Below are 25377 nucleotides of genomic sequence, written 5' to 3' on the forward strand. Positions count from 1 at the left end.
ATGTTGTTACGCTACAAACTTCCTCTAACAATGTAAGAGGATCATTGATGCACAAGATGGAACCTAATTTCTCACTTGGGTTCTCATCTGTCACTCTGAGTTGGATAGGTTTCATACATCTGTTCTGTTTTCTGTGTAAACTAATGATGATGTTCACTGTGCTTTAATACAGGGTTTTTTAATATGTAGTCTAACCATGTCTGTATTTTATGTTTTAGACCCTAAATCCCAAATGGAACGAGGAGTTCTACTTCAGAGTGAGTTCAGATATTAAAACTCTTTGTATACTTTAATACATTTCTTGTCTTCCCAGTAACCCTCACTATGGCGGACTGTTGTTGCTCTTGTTTACTCTAGAGAGGTAGTGTCAGAGTTGTTAATCTTTGCTTGTAGTTTAACTGAGAGTCCCACCTCCTCCACCACTGTAATCAGACACACCATATTAGAGTTTACAAGCTTAGCCACATGCGTATGATTTCTCCTGACTAGTTATTTCTAAAATTATAGTTCAGTCTGGTGTTAGAACAATGCAATGAATGTCCACCCTCTAGCCACAGTATTTGTGGATAAGTGTGATGCAGCAGGCAGGCATCTACTTACCTGTTAGTGTGAATGTACATCTTCACTGGCTTTGTGTGCCACATGACCACTGAATGACTGCTGTAACATCTCCCCTGTTATTTTGTCGCCAATACAGGTGTGTCCGCAGAATCACAGGCTACTCTTTGAGGTGTTTGATGAGAACAGATTGGTAAGACTCACACTTCCTAACCTCTTACCCTGTACTCTCTCTGTTGGTTATATTATGCAGTATTTTTAATATCAGTCTGTCATGATTTGACAGCTCTCGTCAGAAGCTTGATTGATTTACTTCTACCAATTGCGATCCTCATGCCTCTTTTAATTTACTTCATGCAATTTGTTTCTACTGTAAACTATCTAGAAATTGTATTAACTTGACAGCATGTCATTCCCTTTCCTTGGTGATAATAGGTTCTCCATTAGCACTGTCACTTTATGGTTTAGTTTGCCAATAAAACATAATGTGACACCAAATAAAATCTAATAATTGTAAAACTGACATTGCTACATGCCTATATTTTATTCTCAGTCAGTATCTTAGAATAGTTCTGCAATCACTTTACCACAGGGACCATCATCAGTATGAATGAATTGTATTAACTTTATCTGCACCCCTGTGTCTTACATTTTCTTCTTGTGAACTCTCTGACACATTGCCAGAGTCAATCACAGGATTTAAGGTGCTCATGCAAAAGAGTAAGCAAGAGAAATACATTGCTGTACACTTTGTGTAAAAGTGGACAGAGGCAGTGTGCGGCTTGTTTGCCTGCAAGTTTCATCGCTCTGCTTTCAGACTGTACTCCACTAACAACTCGTACATTCCTCTTATGTCAAATTTCTCAGATTTCCCCCATAGCCGAGAAACACTAGTTTCCTTGACTTGTGAAATTAAGCCTGTTGAAGGCCCTCAGTTGCCATGACAACTAGATTAAATGTCTGCACAGTGTCAAGTGTTACAGCAATTAAAAACAGCACAAGTATGTTTGGATAATCGATTCACTAATTAATGCTTATGTATGACCTTCACCTTGGTGAACCATCCTCAGAGCTGACAGAGGTGTGTGAAGTGGCTGTTGATATAATGAAGACATTGTTCTTTGGAAGAAGAGAAAGGCTTCCCTGAAAAGGATTTAGAACTGTGACGATGTTTGTTTTTTATGGCTTCTCAGTGACTCTGGGGGTCTGGATCTGGAGTTTGGTGTTTGACAAAAAATAAACAGTGGATGCAGCACGACGAAGAATTGGTCTTCTTGGCTGGATAAAGCACATTCTGTCTGTTCCTCACAGTTTCAGGGCTACTGCTTTTGTGTATGGGGCGACCCTTGTGGGAGGTCGGAAGATTTTAGTGTGGGGAGTGTCTTTTTGTAACATCACATTCTGTAGTTTTCCTGATTAAAAAGGTGAAAATGTGATTTTATGATTCAGACTCATTCAGCCTCTCTTGTGTCTTTCATGTACAGCTAAAATCAGTGCATACATCGGTGCGTGTTGTGTGTGCATGTTCCACACGCCTCTGCAGACGGGAACCGCTAGTTCTCAGCCTGCTAAGAAAAGGGCAGCTCTAATTTTTACCTCAGTACGGTGGGTGCTCTCTGTTGCAGTATAGAAGAGGATGACACAAGAAAGCACAGCACGGGTAGCCTCAAGCCTCGTCCTCTCCTTATATGTCTGAGGAGGTGCTTTTCTGTCTATCTGTAGGTGCATGCCAAGGCAGCTCCTCCACCACTGGCCAGTATTTCTTTGAAGGGGGCTGCTTGTTCTCTTGCATCCATTAATTTATGGTTTATTTGTCAGATGAGATAATAGTTTTACAAAGCTTGTGCTATAGAATATATGATATATAGTGGTTTACTTGTATGAACTTACAGAAATTCTCTAGATAAACTACATGTCATTCTGTGTGAGTCTCAAAAAATATAGAAGGAGACTGAAAGTTAAGATAGAATATAAAGAAAGAGGTTGACTAGACCTACAATACAGTGAAATGCTTTGTTTGAAGCAGGCATGTTATGTCATTTGGCAAGCTGGGCTCATTGCCATTGGACCACACATTGGCATTTTGTTTCTTTTATACAGAACATTCTCCATAACATTTCACGCACACATTTATTGACTGTGCCTAACACTGTAGGCAGTGTGTCATCACTAAGTGTAGCTGGCTGCCAAGCCACGATTTCTTCCAGCACTACAGTCTCTTCCTTTTGGCTCTTTCTTTGTCTCCAGTCAATATCGCCTGTCTCCTTGATGCCCTCTTGTCCACAATACAGTGCTCTGACTTTTTTTTCTGTCCTCTCCTTTGTTTTTTAACTTTTTCCCAATGTGGTACACCATCAGTGGTTTCACTGTCAGCTTGTTGCAGATTGCTTTTTGATACAGATAAGGTGACGGTTGTGAGGATAAACCATAAGTTGGATCAGTCATAGAAGTTGGAACAAGGCAGCTACTTTTTATATGATAAATCTCTGAAAGGCCAAATTATCACAGGGGCTTTGTCAGTTCTGTGCGTGGGGGCGGACAACTCCCCCGCTAACTCTGGCCTCAGGGCAAAGTAGCCTAAAACCCCCATTTTCACATGCTGATACAGTGGTGAATCACTTTGCTGTCTTGCAGTATAAAGCATTTTCTCATGAATGTACAGCTCGTAATTAAAACGTCTCCCTCTGTTTTACCCTGTACTGTAGCCAAGTAACATATTACAAGCGCTTAAACATCACCATTTCAGCCTTGCAGACTAGGATGACAGCTGAGTTGTATCTTTGGCGGTTTTTGGATGCAAACAGAGTGGCCTATAAAACCACCAGACAGTTAAGTGTTTGGCTGTGTATGGGAGACAGCGTATGTCTATTCTGTTTGAAGTAGACTTAGATATCTTTCCCCAGAGAGGGCTGTGCTGTTTGCCTTATCAAAGCTGCAATCTGTCAGATATTCTGCTCCCCACTCTCTGCTGCTGTCTTTTTTCTGGTCCATTTTTAGCAACAACTTCCTTATGCTTGTTTTTTCCTCTTTTCCATGCAGGGAGAAGTAACATGGCTCAATTTATCCTCTAAATTTATTGTTGCATGTTTTGTGGGACTTTTGGCTCTAAGTGGTATTTAATGGGTCATTTAGCAAGGAAATCTTTACTTCATGTTATGACCAGTGTACCTATTGAAGGGGCAAATGGAGGTCATATTGTGCAGGTTTGTATACAACAGATTTAGGATATGTTTCTCCTTTCCTTCCTTCTTTTTCTGGGCAGGTCAGTAACAGCAGAAAGGGTGATGTTATGGCCTTAAATCATTATATCAACGAAGAGATAGAAGAAGAGAACTAGAGATCCTATTTACCAGTTACGTTTTAATATAAGTGACTGTGGTTACCTTTCATGATAAAGACATTTGTGTTTTGAGGAGGAAATTTTCTCCTTCAAGAAACTGAGCCTCACTTACTCGAACAGCTGTTTTTGGCTAAAACTAGGAGCGAGGACATGGATGAGAGGCGTGGAGATAGATAAATGGGTGGGGGTTTGTAGGAGATCATGTGAATGGAGGGAGGGATGGACAGGGGTAAGTAGGATGTGTTTGGGGGGCCAGTTGGCACTTGAGGGCAGCATGAGGTTGTAACAGGAGGTGGTGGGACCATTTGTAGTCACATGACTGACAGGCAACCCACCGTCACCTCGGAAACCAGGAGTGCCGGCCTCTCTTATCCAATCATGTCAGGAATGCTGGCCGTCACTCGGCTGAGGCTATTTCTGCTGTCTGTCGCTAGTGCTTGGTAGTGCTAAGAGTCTGGCATACAGGGATCCTTCTTTTTTTTGTTGTTTTTTTTGTTGTTTTTCCCCCTCACCCTTCCTCTCTATAGCCTTCACTCTGCTGCTCCTTTACTCCTTTCAGTGTGTAGTGTAAAGTTGTCAGCTCCTCTGCAGTGGCTGCTTAGTTTTTGTGGTGTGACTTCTTTCCTCCATACAGTTTACTGCGGGAAGGAAAGTTGTGGAAGAGACTCGGACAGGGTGGGAGGGAGGGGGAGGTGGGGGAGGCGAGAGAGAGTGGAGGAAAAAAGGGGATCAGTCATCTAGCCAGCCAAAGGAGAGAAGTGGGCGACACTAAGAGACAGAGACCGGAGCCAGAGGAGAGAACCAAAGAGCCAGTCAGAGAGAAAAGTGAGAGGGAACGGGAGCTGTGGGACGTGAGGTGAAAATGGCACAACGTCTGCGTTTGTACTTTGGCTCAGGCCGCAGTAACACAGCCCCGGAGATACTGGAAGGAGACTCTGAGGAGCAGCAGGGAGACAATGACGTGGTCACAGCGCTCCGCATGCAGCCACCTCCGGTATCGAGGCCTTCTCAGGATCAAGCTGTGCAGCATGTCCAACCAAGGGCTTCTGGTTCACGCTCTGAGCCTTCGCTTAAACGCAGCTCCTCCATGTTCATACCCCAGCTTGCTGCCTACGCTGACCCACGGCCCACTAAGAGCTCCTCCATGCACATCTCCCTCCAGCGTTCCAATGGATCAAGTAATGGAGATTCCAGTGGCCATGCTGATGATGGTCCGCCACCTTGTTATACTCCCCCGGGACCTGCGCCTGCTTATACCGAACCACAGATTCAAACAGATGTTCTGCAACAGCCGCCGCCTCCATATTACAGCACAGATTCTTTAAACTCACAAACTTTTCTGACAGAGCCAAACCTGCCTAAACGCAGGGTCTTCAGTATCGGTTCAAATGGCCATACTGTATATAGCAGAGGACAACCTGGTATCAGTGTTGGTGGAATTTGTATCCAGAGGAACTCTCCTGATGGTTCTGATATCCAGCATTTCAGAATCCTTCCTTATGGTGGTACAGGCTGGTCTGTCCAGCAGCAGAGCTTGGACCATTACTCAGGTGTTAATGGTGGAACACAGAGACTAGTGTTCCAGCTCCAGCAAAATCAGAACCAGGATCAGAGCCAGGGCAGACAACAGGCTGCTGCATCACAGGAAGAATGCGCAGATGTTGGCTTTTCTAGCCCAAGAGGTAGCCGCGTGGTGCGTTACCCTAGAATTCGACTGGAGAGGAGCTTGTCTCATCAGAGGCTGTTACTGGAGAATCAACATCAGTTAACTGGTGGAGCTAGCCAAGCTGTAGAGGAGACCCAAACAGACATGGAGGCAAGAAACAGATCAAATGGTTGTACTTTCCAAATCAGTGGGGATACTCCCAGAAGGCAGCCTCATTTCAAGATATATTTCACCCCGGGTGGAGGTGGAGATCAGGATGTGAGCGTTGGCAATGATTCAGCGAGGAATAATCCCAAGGTAAACATTATCGGAAAAGCTTAGTCGTGCTCTTAGCCTGTCTCTAAAATGTTGGGTGAAAAAAGTTTTTAAATGGAAAAAGATTTTGTTAAGTATCTCCCTGGTTTATGTTGGAATTATAAAACACTACACATGATTCATAGGCTACTTGTCTTAATAGTAAATAAATATGACAAATAGTGGAGGAGTCATCTTTCTTAAATGACATTTAGTTAAATATATCTAAGCTCTTACATGCTCTGTCCAAAGGAACGGGAGGAATCAGAAGCAGAGTGAAATCTATGCAATGTAACCTATGTAAACTTTTCACATCCAATTTGGAAAGATGCTGGTATTTCACTTATTTTGCTCACTGAATCCAGCCCAGATGAGGAGAGAGCCGTATGGTGCAGGAAGAGGGTGGTGACATTCTGGGAAGTGAAAAACATAGACATGGTTTCTGAGCTAAAGCACACACACACTGGCTTTCTTTCACTTGACAACCACAGGTATTTGAAATTTTACACACATCAGCCAATTCAGTCATGAAAGGAAAACAGGAACAGGCTCATGGATGAATGGATAATTTCTCCCCATGCACTTGTTGCCTTCTGTTTCACAGAAATGTGACACATAAGTTTGGTAATACCCTCAACTGCAGCCAGTGCTCTTTAAGAGTTGGCTGTTTCTATCTTTAGTCTGTTTCGAGCGTGGTTGTTGATTTTGAGAGTGGGCAGGCGGCATGTCTTCTTTGGCTCTAGGCTGGTATGGATCCGTATCCTCGCAGCTGCTCTGTGAGTGATTAAGAACTAAGATGTCATTACAACCCAAATGACGATCAAGAAGTTTCATAAGCTGCATCAGTGTTTCCTGAAAGCCTGGCATCTTTTGATGTTGCTATCTGCTCTCCTTTGCTCAACCTTTGGAAGTAAAACAGATCTAAAGCTGGCACTTTCATAATCGTACCTTTTAAATCACTTTGTATATTGGACTTTTCGGCCAGCAGTAAGTTCTCTAAACCATTTTTTGCTTAATTTTACTACCTGGATAATTAACTGAAATCTCAGGCTCCAACTCTAAGAAATAATGTATAGTAGATATTTAGTAGTAGTGGTGGTAATACCTCAAGATATACAGCCATGTATCAGAAAAGGCAGTAAAGAAGCAGACTGTCAGCAAGTAAACACAGATGTGTATATATATATATATATAAAATATACTGTATATAATATCAGTTTTGGAAATGTTTTGACAGGTTACACACAATGTGTTTTTTTTTTTGTTGTTTTTTTTGATAATCGCTGAATGTTAACATAACTTTTAATTGTTTAAAATAAAACTCCACAGGGCACTTTTACTGCTGAACAAATTCTACCATAATGGATTAATTATCTGCCACAATAAGGAGATGAGATAAAACGTGCCCCAGTATCCCAGGATTTATTTCTTACACTAATATTTCTGTTCTTTTATCGTGTGAATAACATTTGCGACCAACATAATAACGTAATATTTTTGACAGCACTTGGTCCACACTCAAATGTGTTACACACACCTCCTTTCTCTTATTTTAAAACACGCAGTGTTGTGTTACCCCAGGGCATCCCGTTTCTCATGCAACAAGGAAATCCTCATTTAGACCATAATGACAGGTCTTCCCCAACTGGTGGCCTGGAGTTGGAGTGCCCCTTTTTAAAGCCCTGCATGGGATACTACGTGTGTGTGTGTGTGTGTTTTTTGTGTGTGCCAGCTAGACTAGCTGCAGACAGCTATGCCACTGCGCCATGCCCTCGTTACAGCCGGCCTCGACGCCCCCCAGTTGCCATTCAGAAAGAGCTCTTGCAGGCCACTGGGCTGGCTATATTTACCTGAGACGGGATTGTGGATGGATGGAGGGGATGCTCTCTTTTTATTTTCGTCCGGTAGCATGTGAAAGGGATTCAAATTGCTATTGTTGTGAAGGGCTTTTCTCTGTCAACTCTGATCTCTCAGAGTTGCATGGCATTGTAATTCAGTCGTGTCAGCATGGACACTGTTGAGTAGGTGAGACAACCTTTTCACACCTCATTGTCACCCTGGACTTGTTCCAGGTTCCTCTATATCATAAACGCTCAGTCTGTTACCACTTTTTTCATCTAGCACCATAGCAGTTCATTACAGCTACAGTTAGCCTTGCCAGTTCTTATCACTTCATCTACCACCCTAAAGCTGTAAAAGAAAATTTGGAGATAAACATTTTTCTCTGACTTCCACTGTGGCATGCAGATAGTTTTGGTTTTATTTGTTCAAGTATAATACAGGTGAATGGAATTTAATTTGTGGTGCAAGTGGCACTAAAAAATGAAATTTCATAAATGTAGCAGCCACATTCATAAAAGATGTCCATGAAAACTGCTGATAATGTGTGAGTAACAGGGACATTGTCTCTGGAAAGGTATTTAACTCTTATTTTTTTGTTTATTTCATTTTTCATAGCTGTGAGCACCGCAAAATGAAATTGTATTCTCTTTCACTGTGAAAATGTAGCGGCAGAAATTTCTGAGACTGTTACATAAAACCAAAACTATCTGCATAAAGCCAGAAGTATGTGAGAGTTTTGTGATTTGGATGAATGAGATGATGAGTATTTTGAGTTTCACTTTAGCATTTTTATACAGGCCTCCTTCTGCCTTGTGGCTTTTTCACTCTTCGTCCCTCCTCCTTCTCTTGGTCGTTTAGTGGCACCCCCCACCCCTCCCTCCAAGTGTAACCTGGCCCTGGGAGGCAGCTGCAGGCTCAACTGTGACCCTTTGATGACTCTGCAATTATATCCCTCTGCATACACATACCCACAGCTTAAAATGCTTGTTATGGTTATGGACAGAAAACAACAGCCATGTGTCCTAGGATTACATGTGTCCCATAGGAAACTGCCATTGCTGCTTCATATGCTGCAAGCTACAGGGTCACTGCTGTTTATATGTTCAACTGTTTGTTTTCAAGCGTGGTAACAAATGAGATTTGCAGGTCAAGATGAATTGCTCATAGTGACTCATCAGTGCTGAAAGGCTGGTTAGCTGAATCTTTGCAACATCAATTGTAACTATAACCTTTAATTTGTGAAGTACTTTTCAGAACAAAGTGACAAACTGCTTCACAAATTCACACTGTAGGTTACAGATCAACACGATAAAGAACGTTATATGATACTGTTATGTGCAATGTTGTGTTCCAGGTTCGCCTTTGTTGCTCTCTCCTAATGCAGATCAAGCTCATGCTTTGCTGTTTTGAATTTCTTTGGAGTTATGCAAGCAGTAAATGAATTGTCTTTTTGGTTTGGGAAATGAAAGCAGATACTGCGGTAATTTACACAGCAGTGGTTCTGGCTTTCCCAAGAAGAAATAGTTTTAACTGTGTGTCTATGTGTGAGTGTAAGTGGTTGGATGTGTGTTTCACAGAGAGCACACATGCATTCACAAGTGTCTGTTTACGTGCCTGTGCATTAATAACTCAAGTGTTTTTATGTGACTCATTTGTAACCTTTCACCGTTGAATTCCAGGTCTGTTAACTGTGGTGGGAACCCAGAGCACTTGCTCCCCAACTCTGCTTTTACTTTTTCCTTCTGACAATCAAAGAAAAAAAGAGTGTGATGGCTGTACACCTTAACCTCAGATCAGTGTGAAACACTGTACTTGGAAAGCATAGTTGTAAGAAACTACCAGCTGTGCCGACCTATAATCTAATGACTTATATTTTTTTGTTTGCTTTATATTATTTGATTTTTGTAAAACTGCATTTATTCAGATTTTAAGAAGTGCTAAGGTCATAATCACTGGTTTTCAACCTTTTTACACATGCACTCATTATTTTTCAAAACTCTTTTTCGCTGCGTCAAATATTATAAAATTTTATTGTCAAATCAAGTGCATATTCAGGATTTCCTAGACTTAAAATATTCAATTTGAAGTTGTTTCCATAACATTATACTGAATTTTTTATAAGTGTGCTTCTTTTGTGCAACAGTGAAACAACATTTACAGATCTCACCGTATTTAGAATTTATTCTGTTGTACTTTAAAGCTTGAAAAATGGATGAACATTGCATGCAGCACAACAGACTGCAGGGTTTCTCTTTTATTAAAAAAAGTCTTCAGCTGTCAGCAGTTGGTAATATATATATATATATATATATATATATATATATTTTGCTGACAACCCATTAAGTCTCCCACAACCCACAGGTGGATCACAGCTCAAAGTCAGACACATAGGACTGACAGAAATAGTAGAAATTAATGTTAGTCAATGCCTGTTGTCTAAATAAGTTGTGTCCCACACACAGGCTTCTTCCAAGAATGGGCTTTTCCATCTCGGACAGGTAATCATTGCTCCCCCGGGGGCTGCTGCAGTGCAGCTGAATCATCCGTCAATCTCCCCCTTTTCCTCTCAGTCTGCATTAATTATGGCAAAAGGATGGACAAATCTGCAGGTTTCTCCCTGATTCTTCCCTGTTGTCACATTCATCCTTCTCTCCCTCTGTCTGGCTGACTTGGCTTCTGTCTGGTGGCAGTGGATGTTATTTTTCCTTGCTGGGTTCACGGGTTCTTCTCCTATGAAGTAATACCAAAGGCCTGTCCATAGATAAAACCCTAGACTGAGCCTTGTGCCTGGACACCTGTGGAAATCTGTGCTGATTGGTAGACAAGATGAAAGCTTTTCATTTGACAAAGTATAACAAAACAGCAAATTTTGTGTAATATTTCCTGAGAAATGTAGTGGAAATTGCTCAGAATGGCTGAAACTTAATTGCTTTCCTGTTTTGCAACCATCTGAGTTTTTCAGATTTCCACAAGTTTTCCTTCATAAAGCTGGAGGTTATTTTTGGATGAGGCTCTCCATGAAATGAAAACCTTTCTCTTTCACTCTTTGTGTGACAAATAAGCACAAAATGCTGCTGGATTCTTCTGATGCATTAGTAAATTCACCTCAACATTGTGGTTTTACCCTCTCTTTCCCTGCTGGAAGTTTTGGTATTCCCCAGACACTCAAAAAAACCTGTTATTTCTAAAATCAAACTGCTGAAGGTGACCTCCTTGTTTTCTCTCCTAGACCAGAGATGATTTCCTGGGTCAAGTTGATGTTCCTCTCAGTCATTTGCCGGTGAGTCATTTGCATTTCTGTTAGAACAGTGTTTTGAATACTCAGCTTTTTCTTATCTTTATCTTTTGTACTGCCTGAGTAACCTCTGTGAAGGTCAGGAACAGAGTGTGTTTAGTGTGTACCTGTCTTTGAGTGTGAGAATGCGCTAGGCACACAAGCAGCGTTTTGTTGTGATCAAACAGCACACTCCTTGTTGGAAACAGACAGCAGGGTGCGGACTGTAAACAGAGGTGCCTGTCCTGAGGGCGGGCTACCCTCACAACCAATGGAAAAAACCTATACTTGTCAAATTCGCACACTCGCGTGTACTCTCTTGGAAACTGCATACTGCTGGGACAACAGCTTTTGAAAACAATCACATGCGCAAGCAGTGTGTTCTGCTTGGAAGTTTTTTCAGTTTATGTTTGATGAGAGTGAACAGGACCTGAAACTAAAACAAACAGACCCACAGCTCAGTCTGACGCAGCACATCTTCTGCTCAATCGAGAACTGTGCTGTCAGACTGGTCGTGGCTCTGCAAAGTTCTATTTGCAAAGTTTTGAAACCTTAAAAGCATATCAGTAAAAGGTGTTGGGGTTAATTATTAATGTCCTGTTGGGCTCCCACAGGGCCAGGGAATTAGTTGCAGATAAAAGCAACAGCTGAGTCATTTGAGAGGTGAAGTCACTGGACAGGATAAGGAATATTTGGTCCTGATGCAGCTAATTCTGCTGAATGCTGAAAATCTTATCTAAACCATTAAACAAATTGACTGAGCATGAGTAAGTTACCTCTGTGCTTGTGTAGACACTGCAGTCTAGATTTTAGGTGTGTTTGGATTGGATTCAGTAGTTTTATGCATGACTACATGTTGTAGAATTTGCAGTCTTATTCATAGTTACTGGACATTTCTTTAGTCATCACCTATTTTTCTATACTAGCTTCTCCTAGATACTCTTCTTTGACTTTTCATGAATCAGGCCAGCCATGCTGACTCATCAGAAGCCGTCTGGTAGCTACATTTGCTGTGGAAGCTTGAACTACTTCAGCTGTTTCCTAACACAGTTTCATGCACCATACAGCATGAAACCTGTGCCAGTTCTTGTCCTCACTCAAGCCATGGTTTGCGTTAGTCACACATAAGATATGTTTTTCAAGGCTTTTAAGAGCAGTGTTCTCAAACAGTTATTTGGATGCAAAACTTAATATCTTATACAGATAATTCTTAATGCCTAAGATATTAAGGACAGTTTGGTCCTAATAACTCTCTCCTCTGCATTATTATTTTTGTTATTATCAAACTTGCCCTTGAGATTGTACTTTTTAATATGGAAACTGACAGTCTGCTCTAGTTACATTACAAAGCAGTATGTGGTGAGTAGCCAGTGTGGACTGGTTTGGCCCAGTCGGACAGCAGTGGGAGATTGCTGTGAATTACAAAAGACCTCTGTGCTGTTCAATATGTAACAGGAGAAGCTCAGCATTGCATAATGGCTGTGCAGAGGGTTGCAGCCGTGCTGTAAACTCATGACTCTGTTATTTTGATACCGTCTAACATGAGTATATGCTTGTGTGTTCAATTGATTGCTGTCAACAAATGCCTCTTTTTAATTTGCAGACAGAGGACCCCGCCATGGAGCGTCCCTACACATTTAAAGACTTCCTCTTGCGGCCCAGAAGGTCAGTTTCTCCCGGATGTGACAAACAGGATGTGACAAGTAATCAGTGAAAATAGATGCCAGTAATGAAGCTTCTTAGTTTGTATTGTTTTGGCTTCAGCAACTGGAGCAGAGATTGACAGATAATTAAACTCACAGTGGTTTTAATTGTGGTTTGAAGCACTATGTAGGCTGGTGTCATATCTCTAGGAAGCTGTACATGTAGAGGTCATTTGAACACTAAAGGTGAAAGAGCATCTGGTGCTAGTTGGCAGTTTGGAAACCCTCCCGTATTTCTAAGCATTGGCCTGCTAGGGGTTCTGAGGGTGCAGACCACCTGGTTTTAATGTACCATTTTCAAGTTTCAACACTACTCTTACTGATGTTATCTTTCCAGTCACAAGTCCAGGGTGAAGGGTTACCTGCGTCTGAAGATGGCCTATCTGCCCAAACAAGGAGGACATGAGGAGGAGGCTGGAGAAATGAGAGAGGAGGCTGAGGTAAGGCATTGGCCACTGTTGTCAACGAGTTAGTTTTAAGTGTTGACTTTGCATTACCTAAGGTTATCTTCTTGACCATCTTGTTCATAAAAACCTGAAGCCTTACCAGATTCTACTTTTATTGTTTCCTTCCACACAAAGAAAACAACGTTTTAAAGAGTTTAAAGATGAAAGTTAAATGTACCACTTTGGACTCACAGAAATGTGAGAGTGTTTTTTTGCTAAGAGTGAGAAGAGAAAGGACAGTTCTTCTTTTTATTCTTTTCTCTAAGAATTCCGGCACTATCTTGCTGCCAGAATCTGGTGAAAGTCTTTTCCAGGTCAGGGTCTGGAAAAACCATTTGCTATACAGCCTGTTATTTGGAGAAATAGGAGCTTCTCCTCTTTTTCGTTATGTGTGTTCTTGCATGCACATGTGTGTTCAAGTGTGGATTTCTTATGGATTGTGGAAGAGTGCTAGAGAGCATGAAAGGTGATATAAATTTTCAGGCGGTGAAAGGCCTCCCAGATAAAGTGACATTTAGCAAGCAAAGTACGAAAACCAAAGTACAAAAACTTAAATGCCACTCTGCTAACCTCCTTTCACTTTGTGTTTTTGTTATGAAAATTCTCATCTTCACTTCACAGTTGCAGTTCTTTTTTTTTTTTTTACCTCTCTACAGATGACATGTATTACACCAGCTTTGCTAATATACTATTCTCATGGTTACTTTCTCTGTCTTATCCTAAAAGATCTCAAATTTGTCAACCCTGGTAGCGATGCTGATGCACAAACATTAGCTCAGTCTTGGTCCGAGAGATATCCTAGCTAGCCAGCAGCATGTCAGAGAAAAATAAACAGCGGTAAATGTTAACAAAAACATTTCAAACCACAACGCAGCACTCAGAAAAAAATTAAACATCCACAAGTGAATCCAGCATCTTTAATGTATTTCCACACTTGAATCCCCTTTTAAACCAGACCCATTTGCTGATGCTAGTGTGTCAGACCATCTCACTGGCATATCTATGGGGTCTTTGCCTTGAGCTACCAGTGAGTTACTCAAACTGCCTTATGTAAAACAAAATGCAAACTGTCTCTTTCAGGGGTGGGATGAGTCTGCAGACTCAGGCTCCCAGCGGCCACAGCAGCTGCTGCCCCCATTGCCCCCAGGCTGGGAAGAGAAGGTGGACAACCTGGGGCGCACCTATTACGTCAACCACAACAACCGTTCTACACAGTGGAAACGGCCCTCCAACATGTATGCCTGATCTCAATATTTAAGTTTTTAGTTTTAATCATATTTTTACATTAGGTTAATGATAAATCATCATAAAAGCAGTACCACAGACCTGAATAGTACCTAAAAGTAAATTTTATTATGTAAGTGTATAAATCCGTTTGTGTAAGGGGTCATTTTCATTTGCATAGTAGTAATACTGACTTAATCTGCTGTCCTTTAACTCAGTCATCTTTCCTAGCAGTAATTTTGTGACTTTATTTTGTATGAAATCACTTCTTCTCTCTCAGGGATGTGATTTCAGAGACTGAGAGCGACAATCAACAGCGGCAGATCCATCAGGAAGCACACCGTGTTTTCCGTTCGAGACGCCACATCAGTGAAGACCTTGAAAACGAGCACCTGGAGCCCAGGGACATGGACAATGTGAGAGAGAAGACTGTGCACATACATGTAGTACACACACAAATATTAAGCCACGGCTGTCTCAAGCTATGAGGTCACTAAAATATTATTGTTTCATGGTTGTTTCTGCTTGTTGGTCATGTAGTCCTGGGAGCTCATCACAGAGGAAGATTCTAACGACAGCTTGTCCCAGTCTCTGCCTGGGCCCTCCTCCATCTTGACACCACAGCACCCACCGACACCTGTCACCCGGGAGTTTGCTGAAGATTTGAATCTGAGGTTGTCGCTCACGCCCGATACCAACGGCGAAGTGCCGGGGCCCAGCTCCGCTTTGGTGAGACTTAACCTAAACCACTCCACATATAAAGGACTTAATGGTGTGAATGTAGGCAGTCAAATTTAATCCCGGCAGCTTTTTTTTTTTTACTCTGTACCTGTTAACTTTTTATACAGAGCCAGTTGTCAAACAGACTCCGTTCCTCCAGCATGACAGATGGCGTCAGTGATCAGGCCCAGGCTCCTCCTCTTACGGTACATATTCCTGAACTGCCACATGTCCCTCCATCCTGTCCTCTTACTTCTTTGGCTTCCTTCCTTTCCTTGTTACTTGTAGCATAGTTAACATCCTTTTCTTTGTTCTCTAATTGCCTTAGCAGGTTTGTATTGTTGTTTCATTTACCTCATCTCTGCTGCCGTGTCTCAGTGATGTTGGTGTACCACACATTAAAATCACCACCTCACTTCCTCCTCGCTTTTAAAATTTCCACTCCGTTCTAAGCAGGTGTGCTACCTCCTCACCTTTTCCTTCCTGCTCTCTATGCCACTTCGATTTCGCTGTTCATCTCCTTTCTTCTTGCCTCTGTAGGAGTACCACACCTCTTCCCCCTTCTCCTCTCCCACTACTACTTTCTGCTCTTTGTGAGTCACTCACTGCTATGTTTGATGTATTGTAAAAATATTGGCTCTACACTATTCCAGTAGAAACCAGTGGCAAGGAACTAAGATTAAGAACAGCACCACATCAACTCTAGAGAGTTCTGAGTCATACCATCAGTGGAGATTCAGCTCAGCAAACTTGTCACAAGATCTGAATCAGATGTTTGTCACACAGCTGAGTCACAGCAGTGAGCTTTGTGTTGTCAAGCCAAGGAAAAGTACAGGTGCTAATGTCAGCCTTTCCCTTGAATGAGAAGTCTCTTGGGACTAGACAACAGTAGGCTCATAAAGAAGCCATCAGAGGGAAAATACAAACTGCATTTGTTTGCTGCCTGTTCTAGGTTTAATATTTTACTCTGGGTGTAGTGAGAAATGGCGTATTTAATGTCATATCGGTTATACTGAAATCGACAGAACCTCAGGAAAGCAGCTAGTGCCAACAGTTCCGTAATTATATTAGATGTCTATGTAGGCGGATGGGTGCTCTTTGTACTGACCAATGTGTGTCACCCACTTGGATACAAGCCCTTTATTTAAAACAGGCTTATATTAGAGACATTAATGCTAATTCAGTCAGTACAACAGAGTCATGCCATGCTCACCACCACTCTACTGCTCTCGGTTTATCTTGTCTAATTGAATTGATCCCTGTCCTTTCATGACTCAGTTTTTCCTGATTGATTCTAAAATGCCGTGAATGGAACACAAAACACTCAGCAGATTTTTCACATGAAATGTTCTCCAGCCTGTCGATTATTGGTAGGCTTGTAATGTGAAAAATGTGTAATTGACGGGAGCTTTAACATCAAAAAAATAAACAAGCCAAAAAACAGAAATTTCTCTTACAAAAAAGAAATTCAGAGTGTATGACATGATTTTGTTGTCGTACTGGAATTAGTGCTGAAATGTGAAAGGTACATTATGCTGAACTTAAGTTCAGAAAGCCCCCCTTAATATTTTTTTAACCAAACTATTATTTATCTATTTATATAAAGCTACTATATAATATAGCTATTTATCTATTTGAATTTATGGTAAGCTTAATAGTAGGTTGTGAGGTAGCATTAAATTTCAAAATGGCTAAATGCATGGTTTTCACTGTAGGAATAATAATTGAAGTCATTCTTTGCTGTACTCACAGGGCTTGTGGTGATCTAGCTGTTAAATTTAAATCAGTTAATGGTCTTCTAAGTGATGTAGTTTAGAACAAGTAGAGCAACATTCAGTATCTATCTTTATAAGGCACTGTGATGTTCCTTTTGGATGAAATTACAAGTTCTCTTTTATTTTTCTGTGCATTTGAGCTTTTTCTTGCAGTTCATGTCTGAAATCCAAACTCCTTTCATGAACTTTATGTGAACCTGAGCACAGTAATTCACTTTCACTGCTCTCACATTTTCAGGACACAGAACTGTTTTCTCTGACTGTTACTGTAGCTTTTCTACTCGAGTTGGGAATAAAAATGCTGCTTTGGCTGGGGATTAAATTTATAGTTCAGGGAATAGAATCCATGTCTTGATTTTTTTGGGGGGGGTTTTTGTCTGTTTTAATATTAATGTTGATCTACTTTCCAATTTACTCTCCAAAGGTTACTGACAGCACAATGCTAAAACTTTTCTCAAACTACCTCTTGTGTAATCGAGTCAGCCAATCACAACAGCAGTTCCTTGCCAAATTGCGCTCCTTCCCGCTGCCCATCAACCTCACAGCTCGTATGCTTCAGTGGGTGTCCTCTCTTTTCCTTTTTTAATATTCACAGCCACTGCACTTTCCCACCACGGTCCACAATCACTAGAATCTCCTCCCTTTTTGTCACTCCTCACCTCCTTTGAGTATAAATTCCCCCCTTTGTCCATTCAGTTTTTCCTCAATCAGCCCTCACTACTGCCTGAACACTCCCCTTTGCACCACCACTTGCACCCTGGCACTGTGGCACTGAAAACATAACATACTGTGAACTAAAGACCATCTTCCCCTGTTGTCTACCACCAGCAGAGTTCCCAGACCAGAAGAACAAGAGCTCAAACAGTCTCAGGTGGTGAGGAGCCTATGGTAATATCTCAGTTTATATACAGTATAAACCCTATCAGTCTGGCCTGTAACTATCCCCTAACTAATTTTGTGAATTACTTAGATAAAAACCAACACTTGAGTTATCATTTGTTTAGCTTTGTTTAAACAGATCCCCATCCAAAAGGCAAATATTTTCGTACACTACATTTCCACATCACAACATGCAAAAAAAAATGTTACAGTAAATGTTCTCTCTGAAATGGACAGTGCAAGTTTGTGTCAACATTCATAGGTGATTAATTTGTTCTTTAAAACAAGCAGACCATGACGCTATCCATTAGTCAAATGGTCCCTCCTGTACTTATTTCTTTTATGACATTCTGAAGTGCTTGGTTAGACCCACAGTTGTCCCAGAGTTGCTGGTATTCAGTGGTACGTGTGTGTGTGTGTGTGTGTGTGTGTGTGTGTGTGTGTATGTGTGTGTGTGTGTGTGTGTGTTGTCTGTTGACTGTTGATCTGGCAGCCTGATAGTCAGTGCACATATTAAGTAAGGCCATTGATCTGCTACTGATAATGAACCATAAAGCAGCATTATGAAATGTGTCCCATGTTCTGTTGTACTACCTGTGCACAGTCGTATCTTACATATTACCACAGTTATGATATGTTATGATTGTGTGGTTGACTGTTTCTGTAATCTTGATGCTACAAACGGTTAATAGTTCACTCAGAGTAGTAATGATCCACTACTTTTCCTCATGAGATGGTTATTTTAGTACTAGTTTTTTGTTGTGTTTGTGTGTGAAGGTTCATCTATTTTCTCATTCAAGTTGCAAAGCTTCTTTTGTCATATCCTGTTGCTAAACTGTTTCTGTCATTGCGTAGCTGAAAATATGTGGTATGTTGGAATAACTTTGGTTCTTAACTTGACTTTATTGAAAACATCAGTTTCTGTCCACTTGTGGAGACAGTAATTTGTGCCCTGACTCTCTTTCCATGCAGAATCATATTAAAATATCAGTAAGATTCCCTCCACGTGTCCCTAAGCGTATCAGCCTGTACTGATTAGTTGTCTTTGCTTTGCTCTCTTTCTACACTTGGCCAGTCTCCCTCGGCGACTGCTTACACCTTGACCACCCCTGGCCTGCCCCCTGGATGGGAGGAGAGGAAGGACGCCAAGGGAAGAACTTATTACGTCAACCATAACAACCGCACCACAACCTGGACTAGGCCAATTGTGCAGGTACAGCAGGTCTGAAGGCTGGCTGTCGGGTCTGGCTGGACTCTCTCTATGCATGGGACTGGACCCTACCTTGGCCCCTGTCATGGCCTAGGCCTGTGTGCTGGACCTCTTCCTCCTCTATCCCCTCCCCTCCTGTGTTTCTCCTTTGTGTAGCCATAAAGAGTGACCGAAAGACACGCAGATTTCCAACCTTAAAGTCTCTCATTCTTTTTTTTCTCTCTGTCCAGTTTCCTATTCTGTCCAACTTCTGTCCAATCTATTGTGCGTCTTCCTTCTCTCGTCTAGCATTTTGTTTGATACCCCTGGATGAAGTGCAGCTCTGCACTGGTCACGTCTTCCTAAACCCTGGCATGGGACTGCAACCACCACTTTTTTCCTTCCCTTTTCCCATTTCTACCCTGTTTTTTCCACTTGTCTTCCCCTGTCTTTCTGTCTGCAAATGAAGCAGCTCCACATAGTCTGAGCTGGGGCGAGAGACTGTTACATGGGACTGGGTCCTACGGTTAATGCTCAAGTCTTTCCTCTTTGAAATCCACCCTTTCATTTCTGCTTTGATCAAAACACTGCCAGTTATATTATGCCTGTTCATCTGTCTGTCATCACATAGTCGTCTGATTCTCTGGTTCTCATCTGTTTTTGTTTTTACTGAGAAGGAGCGGACACTACCAAATGATTTAGATAACAGTATCATAGCATTGCTTTGCCTTTGGTACATAGTCATAGCCCATTGTGTCCTGCTGCTTGGGTCAGGGTTAAAGTAACACTACCTTCTAATTTCAAGCCTTTTCCCCTGACATAATTGATTGCTTTCTTTGGGCTTAAATGACCCATGCTTTTGACATTTTAGGTACTCATTTTCCTGAAAGCCAAGCTTGCATCCAGACCTCTCCGGTGCAGACAAGTATCCCTGACAGCATGGCTTACACTATGATGGGGAAAAGTTTTGTTTTCACACAAATAGCCTCACTTGCCTTATTCCAAACTTTCCCCCCTTTAACCTCAAAAGTGCTATTCTCACTGACAGCTAACTGAAGACGGAGCCAGCACCTCAGCAGCAGCAGCAGCATCATCAGGAGGAGCCTCGGCCCTGGCACCCGCATCCACCCCTTCCTCCTCTTCCAATGCCTCCAACAACCACCTCCATGAGCCCCAAGTCCGACGACCTCGTAGCCTCAGCTCCCCTACTGTCACCCTTTCCACCCCCTTGGAGGTGAGAATTAGCCACCATCCCACTCCGCCATACCCATGTCTTTTTCCTCTTTTCACTACCTGAGGAGTACTTATTTCTATCTTTTTTCCCTCCAATCTTTACCTCTTCACTCCTTCTTTTCATGCAATCCTCCATTGTATCAGCATGTCCATCCTTTACTAGACGGCCAAATCATGATCCTCACCAATATACACCAGTAAATCCTGAATTTCCTCCTTTGACATTACACTTTACATCTGCTATCTCTCCTTCTTTCAGGTTAATTCTGTCATGATGCTGCTTTTTTCTCTTCCCATCCTCGTCTACTGTATGGAACTGTTAACCTCACCATTTAATCAGTCTTTTCTCCTCATCTCCCACTTTCACCTCTTCATTGGTGACGATTTTCTTTCTTCGCACTGCTCTTTCTTTCATCTTCAACATATGAGCTGATGACGGAGCGTTAAAGCAGCTCTCCATTAAACCACCATTAGTCACACACAAGTGGTCAGAGCTTTACTCAAGCTTTGTTAGTCATGATGATGAGTTTGTTGTGAACAGTATGCAGTCTTGGCTCAGTCAGCATTTCATTCTGCACTGCAGTGTGTTTTAAGCAATAATTTTAAAAAGATGAAGCTGGTGTGGTAAATCCAAGATGATAGATTCATTCTGTTACCGCTGGATGAATACATTATATAAATTGATCACAGGTCCCAAATGATTGTTGTAATTTGCAAAAACAGCCCTGGGAGACAAAAAAAAATCAATCATACTGATCTTGGAAACTAAATATCATTGAACCCAGCGGCCATTTTACTAGCACAAAGACAGCCACAAAAGCAAATAAAAAAATCTTTTGTTAGATCTTATGGTTAGCATTTCAAGATTAATCTGTATGACATGGCATCCTTTGTAAATACCTTAGAGTAACATTTAAGAATTTTTGAACCATGTGGATCCATAATACTCACTGATCTAAGACACAAGAACTTAATTTCATTTTTGAGATATTAATTTCTACAGGGACTGCTTGCAGACTGGTATATCAGACAGTAGACACTCATAAAGCCGTAGCCTTTCCCTTTCCTCGCAGCTGCAGTGTCTTTTATGGAGGAGTAAGTGAGCATTCAAGGTTACCTCAAACACCTCATGTACTCCAAATCCTGTACCTGCAGCACTAAAAAGCTTCCAGCCACCAGAAATAGGCCTTGAAGCAAGAGGCCATCAGTGGAGTTCTTTTGGCTTGAAGGTGCTGCAAGTACATTCAAAGTGCTGAACATTGTTAAATTACTGCAGAATCTTTTGATCACTGATCACAAATATTCTGATTTCCAGTGATCAGTAATGGTTTTTAGAGTAATTCCTAATCCCTCGACAATTTATTGGCATTTTTCATGTCCTGGCTATGAGTTTACAACATTATCATGAAGCCAGTCTCTTACTCATTGGTCAGGGGGTTTAATAATCAAACAAGGCAGGTGATTTATGTTTTAACTACATTGAACTACAGGTAGTCCATTGAAATTTCTCTTTTTTGCCTAAGGCTATTAGGCAAATAACTACAAAATGGATTGTATTCTGTTCACAGTTCATGCTTTCATCAGAACTGTGTGTATGTGTTTGTGTTTTTGTGTATGTATGTGATGGGAATGTTAGTTATTATCATAAGGCTTTGTATGTGCAAGGCTTTTGATTCAGTTTTTTTTATCTGCTGTGCACAGTTCCTCTACGCAAAATGACATTCGTCTTGAACTTTAAGTCATGCAGTGTAGCTATAAATACACCACACAAACTTGGCTAATTAAGATCAACACATTGTATCTAAAAAAGGATAATCTCTTGTTGACCTAACACTGCATTTAATGGCTTCACTCAATGGTGAAGATCCTTTGCTATAACCAAGGGAACAGACCTGAAGGAAGTTTAATTAAGGTGTGTGTGTGTGTGTGTGTGTGTGTGTGTGTGTGTGTGTGTGTGTGTGTGTTGTTTTAACAAAGGCATTGTGGAAGAAAAGGAAGTGAAACACACACACAGCAGAATGTTGTAATTACATCTTCCAGAGAAGGTGGAGTCTGTGGATTAATTAATGCAGTCTTTTCTCTTGTGAAAAATCAGATCAGTTGGTGATAATTACTGCTAAAAGAACAATGTAATGTGGGAACACTCTATGCTGGGCAGCTTTAGTATGTTTAATGTTGCTTTGGAAGCTTTTAAGATGCCAGGAATGGTAGGTTTTCTGTAGATATGTGGTTTTTGGACTAGTGCTATCATATTGTAACTCATTTTTCTTTTAGCCCTGACCAAGGTCTCTGTTACCAGAAACAGATAAATTAAGACTACTGGTGGTGCCATAGTGAAGGATTTTCACTTTCATTCAAGATACTGTGGTGGAGTGAAAATCTACTGAATACACAGTTATTGTACCATTAAACCTCAGAAACAACATCCAGGGAATCAGTAAATGCTGAAATCTGTATAGTCACACTGACGCACTTTTCTGTCAACATTTTAACTGACACCCTGAGAGGATGGTGGAGTACACAGCATGGGTGTTGATTAGCTCCCTCCTACTTTGGAAGTGAAAAGACTCTAGATTTCTCAGTTCTGATGTGGTGACGACGATGATGATTTTTCCCAGATGTTTTATAATCTTTTCAGTTCTCTAATCAGAATACCAAGGCATCTTTCGGAAGACCGGTTTCCATTCCTGTCATTGTCCACAGTGGTGATTTGTTTCACACCATTGGTCATTCATGTTCAGTTACCACTTTAATCCTCTCTTTATAGTCCAATGGGACCTATATTTAACTTTTTAATTTTTTGTATTATTCTTTTTCCAGGGAGCCAACAATATCCAGGTACGGAGGGCTGTGAAGGACACATTCTCCAACCCCCAGTCTCCCCAGCCGTCCCCCTACAGCTCCCCTAAATCACAGCACAAGGCACAGCAGAGCTTCCTGCCCCCAGGCTGGGAGATGAGGATAGCCCCCAATGGACGACCTTTCTTCATTGACCACAACAGCAGAACAACCACCTGGGTGAGCTAACATGCTGTCACAACAGGCTGGCTTTCAGTTCTAGTGAGTTGGTTGCAGTTGCATAACGTCAGTGCACAGCAGGTCAACGCAGGGTCTGCAGACAAACACACAAACCAACATATATGTACACCATCATGAATGAGTATTGGGTTTACATTTCAATGATATTCTTGTAATCAACAGCTGTGTTGTATCTTTGTAAATTCATCACAACAAACTAAACTAATAATTTTTCTCTATTTTCCTTATAATTTGTACCAGTTTACACGGTTATTTGCTGAAAGCACCTTAGGTCCCTAAAAAATGTTAGCAAATATTAATAAACTACATTTGTAGCTTATCTTTTTTTGTTTCTGCATGTGACTCTGAGTATTATATGACAGTTTGAGTTATCAGATAGGCACTAAAAATCTAGGGCAGTAGGTAGGTTTGATTTCACTGGATCTTATGGTGACACCTGGTGGTGTGACAGTCAGTTTCACATTTACCTTACCCTTATAAGGATTCAACTCAAAGTGAAGTGAGCTGCTTAAAATTTAAGAGTGACTGCTTTTATCCTGAAACTACAACAACTATATAATATTGTATTTACCATTTAATTAATTTCTTCACTATTTCCTTCCTTCCCCTTCTCTCCATGCCAACCAGGAGGATCCCAGGTTGAAATATCCAGTCCATATGAGGAATAAGAACTCAATGGAGCCTGGTGACCTTGGTCCTCTTCCTGTAAGTACAGTCATAATTAGAATAACTGCATATTTAACCTTTGGTCCACAGAACATTAATAACAACGTCATAAATCCTAGTAATTGCTTAGCTTCGTTCTCTCATTCACAAGTGCCATTACCAATATGTACTCTGTTATATGTTTAACAGATCAATTTACCATAACTGTATAGTCTGTTTCCTTAGCTAAAATGTGAAAAGAAAAAGTATTTATTCAGCTTGTTGCACTATCATTGACTTGTCACATTGCAGATTTTTTTTTTTTTACAGGTAGAGCTTAGTTAGTTTATGTTTGATGTAAAGTTTTGTGAATGTGGCTTTTGCAGTAAAAGAAGAGACATGATCATGTGATCAGGCTGTATTAGACATTTCCTTTTTAGTCCTGTTGGAAAAGTTGGGGGGGGGGGGGGCGCAGGGGAGAGAATGTAACTGGCAGGAATGAGAAAGCAGAGTCTGGGGGCTGTAATAATCCCTAATTAGGTGGTGAAGACTGTCTGTCACCTGCACTATTATCTAAGTGACAAAGACAAACTCCCAGCAAGTGGGTCTAACGTTACCATAGCTAGATGTTGAATAATCAAAGCTTCATGGGTTTGTACATTTCACAGGCTTGTGTGGTGTGTGCATGTGTGTGTGTTCTCTCTCTCCCTCTTTCTCTTTCTCTTTTTTCACTCCGTTCTGGTGGATCTAATGTATGCTACTTCTTCTACACCTGGCCATATCTGTTTGGCAGAACCTACCGGAGGAGGTTGGTTGGTGCCTCCCTCCCTCTGCCTGCCTACTTACCTGTCTGGTCTGGTCCGGTCTGGTCAAATGCCTGCAGACAGCCTTGCACTATTTTCTTTGTTTTGTTTTTTTGTTTTTTTCCCTCTCTCTCTCTCTCTTTTCTCTTTCTCTCATGACCGGCATGGATGGACTGTACCTCTCCCTTCCTTTTCATCAATATACTACCGCACTTGCTCTCTCTGTGCTCCCTCCCTGCACCACCACCATCCTCCTTCTGTTAACAGTTAACATTTGGTGCTTCCCCCCAGCCATTTTCCTGGGATCCCACAGACCGCTCCATGTTTGTGTACTTTTATCAGCGTCTGAGACAAAGATAGACGAGATGGGAAAGTAGAACGAAGAGAAATGCACTGGGCATTTGTTAGAATGTGAAGGAGAATGGACGAGGAAGGACTGAAGGAGGAAAACATGGCTGATTAAGGGGCAGAGGGAGGGTTGGCGTTTTTCAAGAGAAACAAAAAATAGCTGTACATTAGAGGAAGGAACTCGCTGTATGCTGCATGTGTTATCATCTATTCGATCTGGTTTCCACTCATGCAGTTGCACCTTATTTAGAAACTCACATTATACATAGTGTAGTACAGACTTTCAGACTCGGCCCTTTTCCCCACCCCTTGGCTCTCAATCTACTGTAATTCTTTTAATTGCCTGATTGCTGGTGCCGTACGAGTGTGTGTGGCCTGTGACACTGTAACTGAGTGGTC

General features: G+C 41.4%; 1 protein-coding gene across 1 annotated transcript in view; it reads left to right on the forward strand.

The window, feature by feature from the left end:
- The window catches only part of nedd4l (NEDD4 like E3 ubiquitin protein ligase), a 43210-nt gene that overhangs the window by 8900 nt on the left and 8933 nt on the right, over positions 1-25377 (forward strand). The window contains 15 exon segments of the mRNA XM_051072929.1: positions 219-257; positions 698-751; positions 10163-10198; positions 10930-10980; positions 12578-12639; positions 13015-13117; positions 14204-14358; positions 14628-14763; positions 14888-15076; positions 15196-15273; positions 17671-17730; positions 18797-18934; positions 19959-20144; positions 22964-23161; positions 23810-23887. Coding sequence (XP_050928886.1) covers positions 219-257; positions 698-751; positions 10163-10198; positions 10930-10980; positions 12578-12639; positions 13015-13117; positions 14204-14358; positions 14628-14763; positions 14888-15076; positions 15196-15273; positions 17671-17730; positions 18797-18934; positions 19959-20144; positions 22964-23161; positions 23810-23887 — 1563 coding nt within the window.

Source organism: Lates calcarifer, linkage group LG9 (assembly GCF_001640805.2).
Source record: "Lates calcarifer isolate ASB-BC8 linkage group LG9, TLL_Latcal_v3, whole genome shotgun sequence".
Taxonomy (NCBI): Eukaryota; Metazoa; Chordata; class Actinopteri; family Centropomidae; genus Lates; species Lates calcarifer.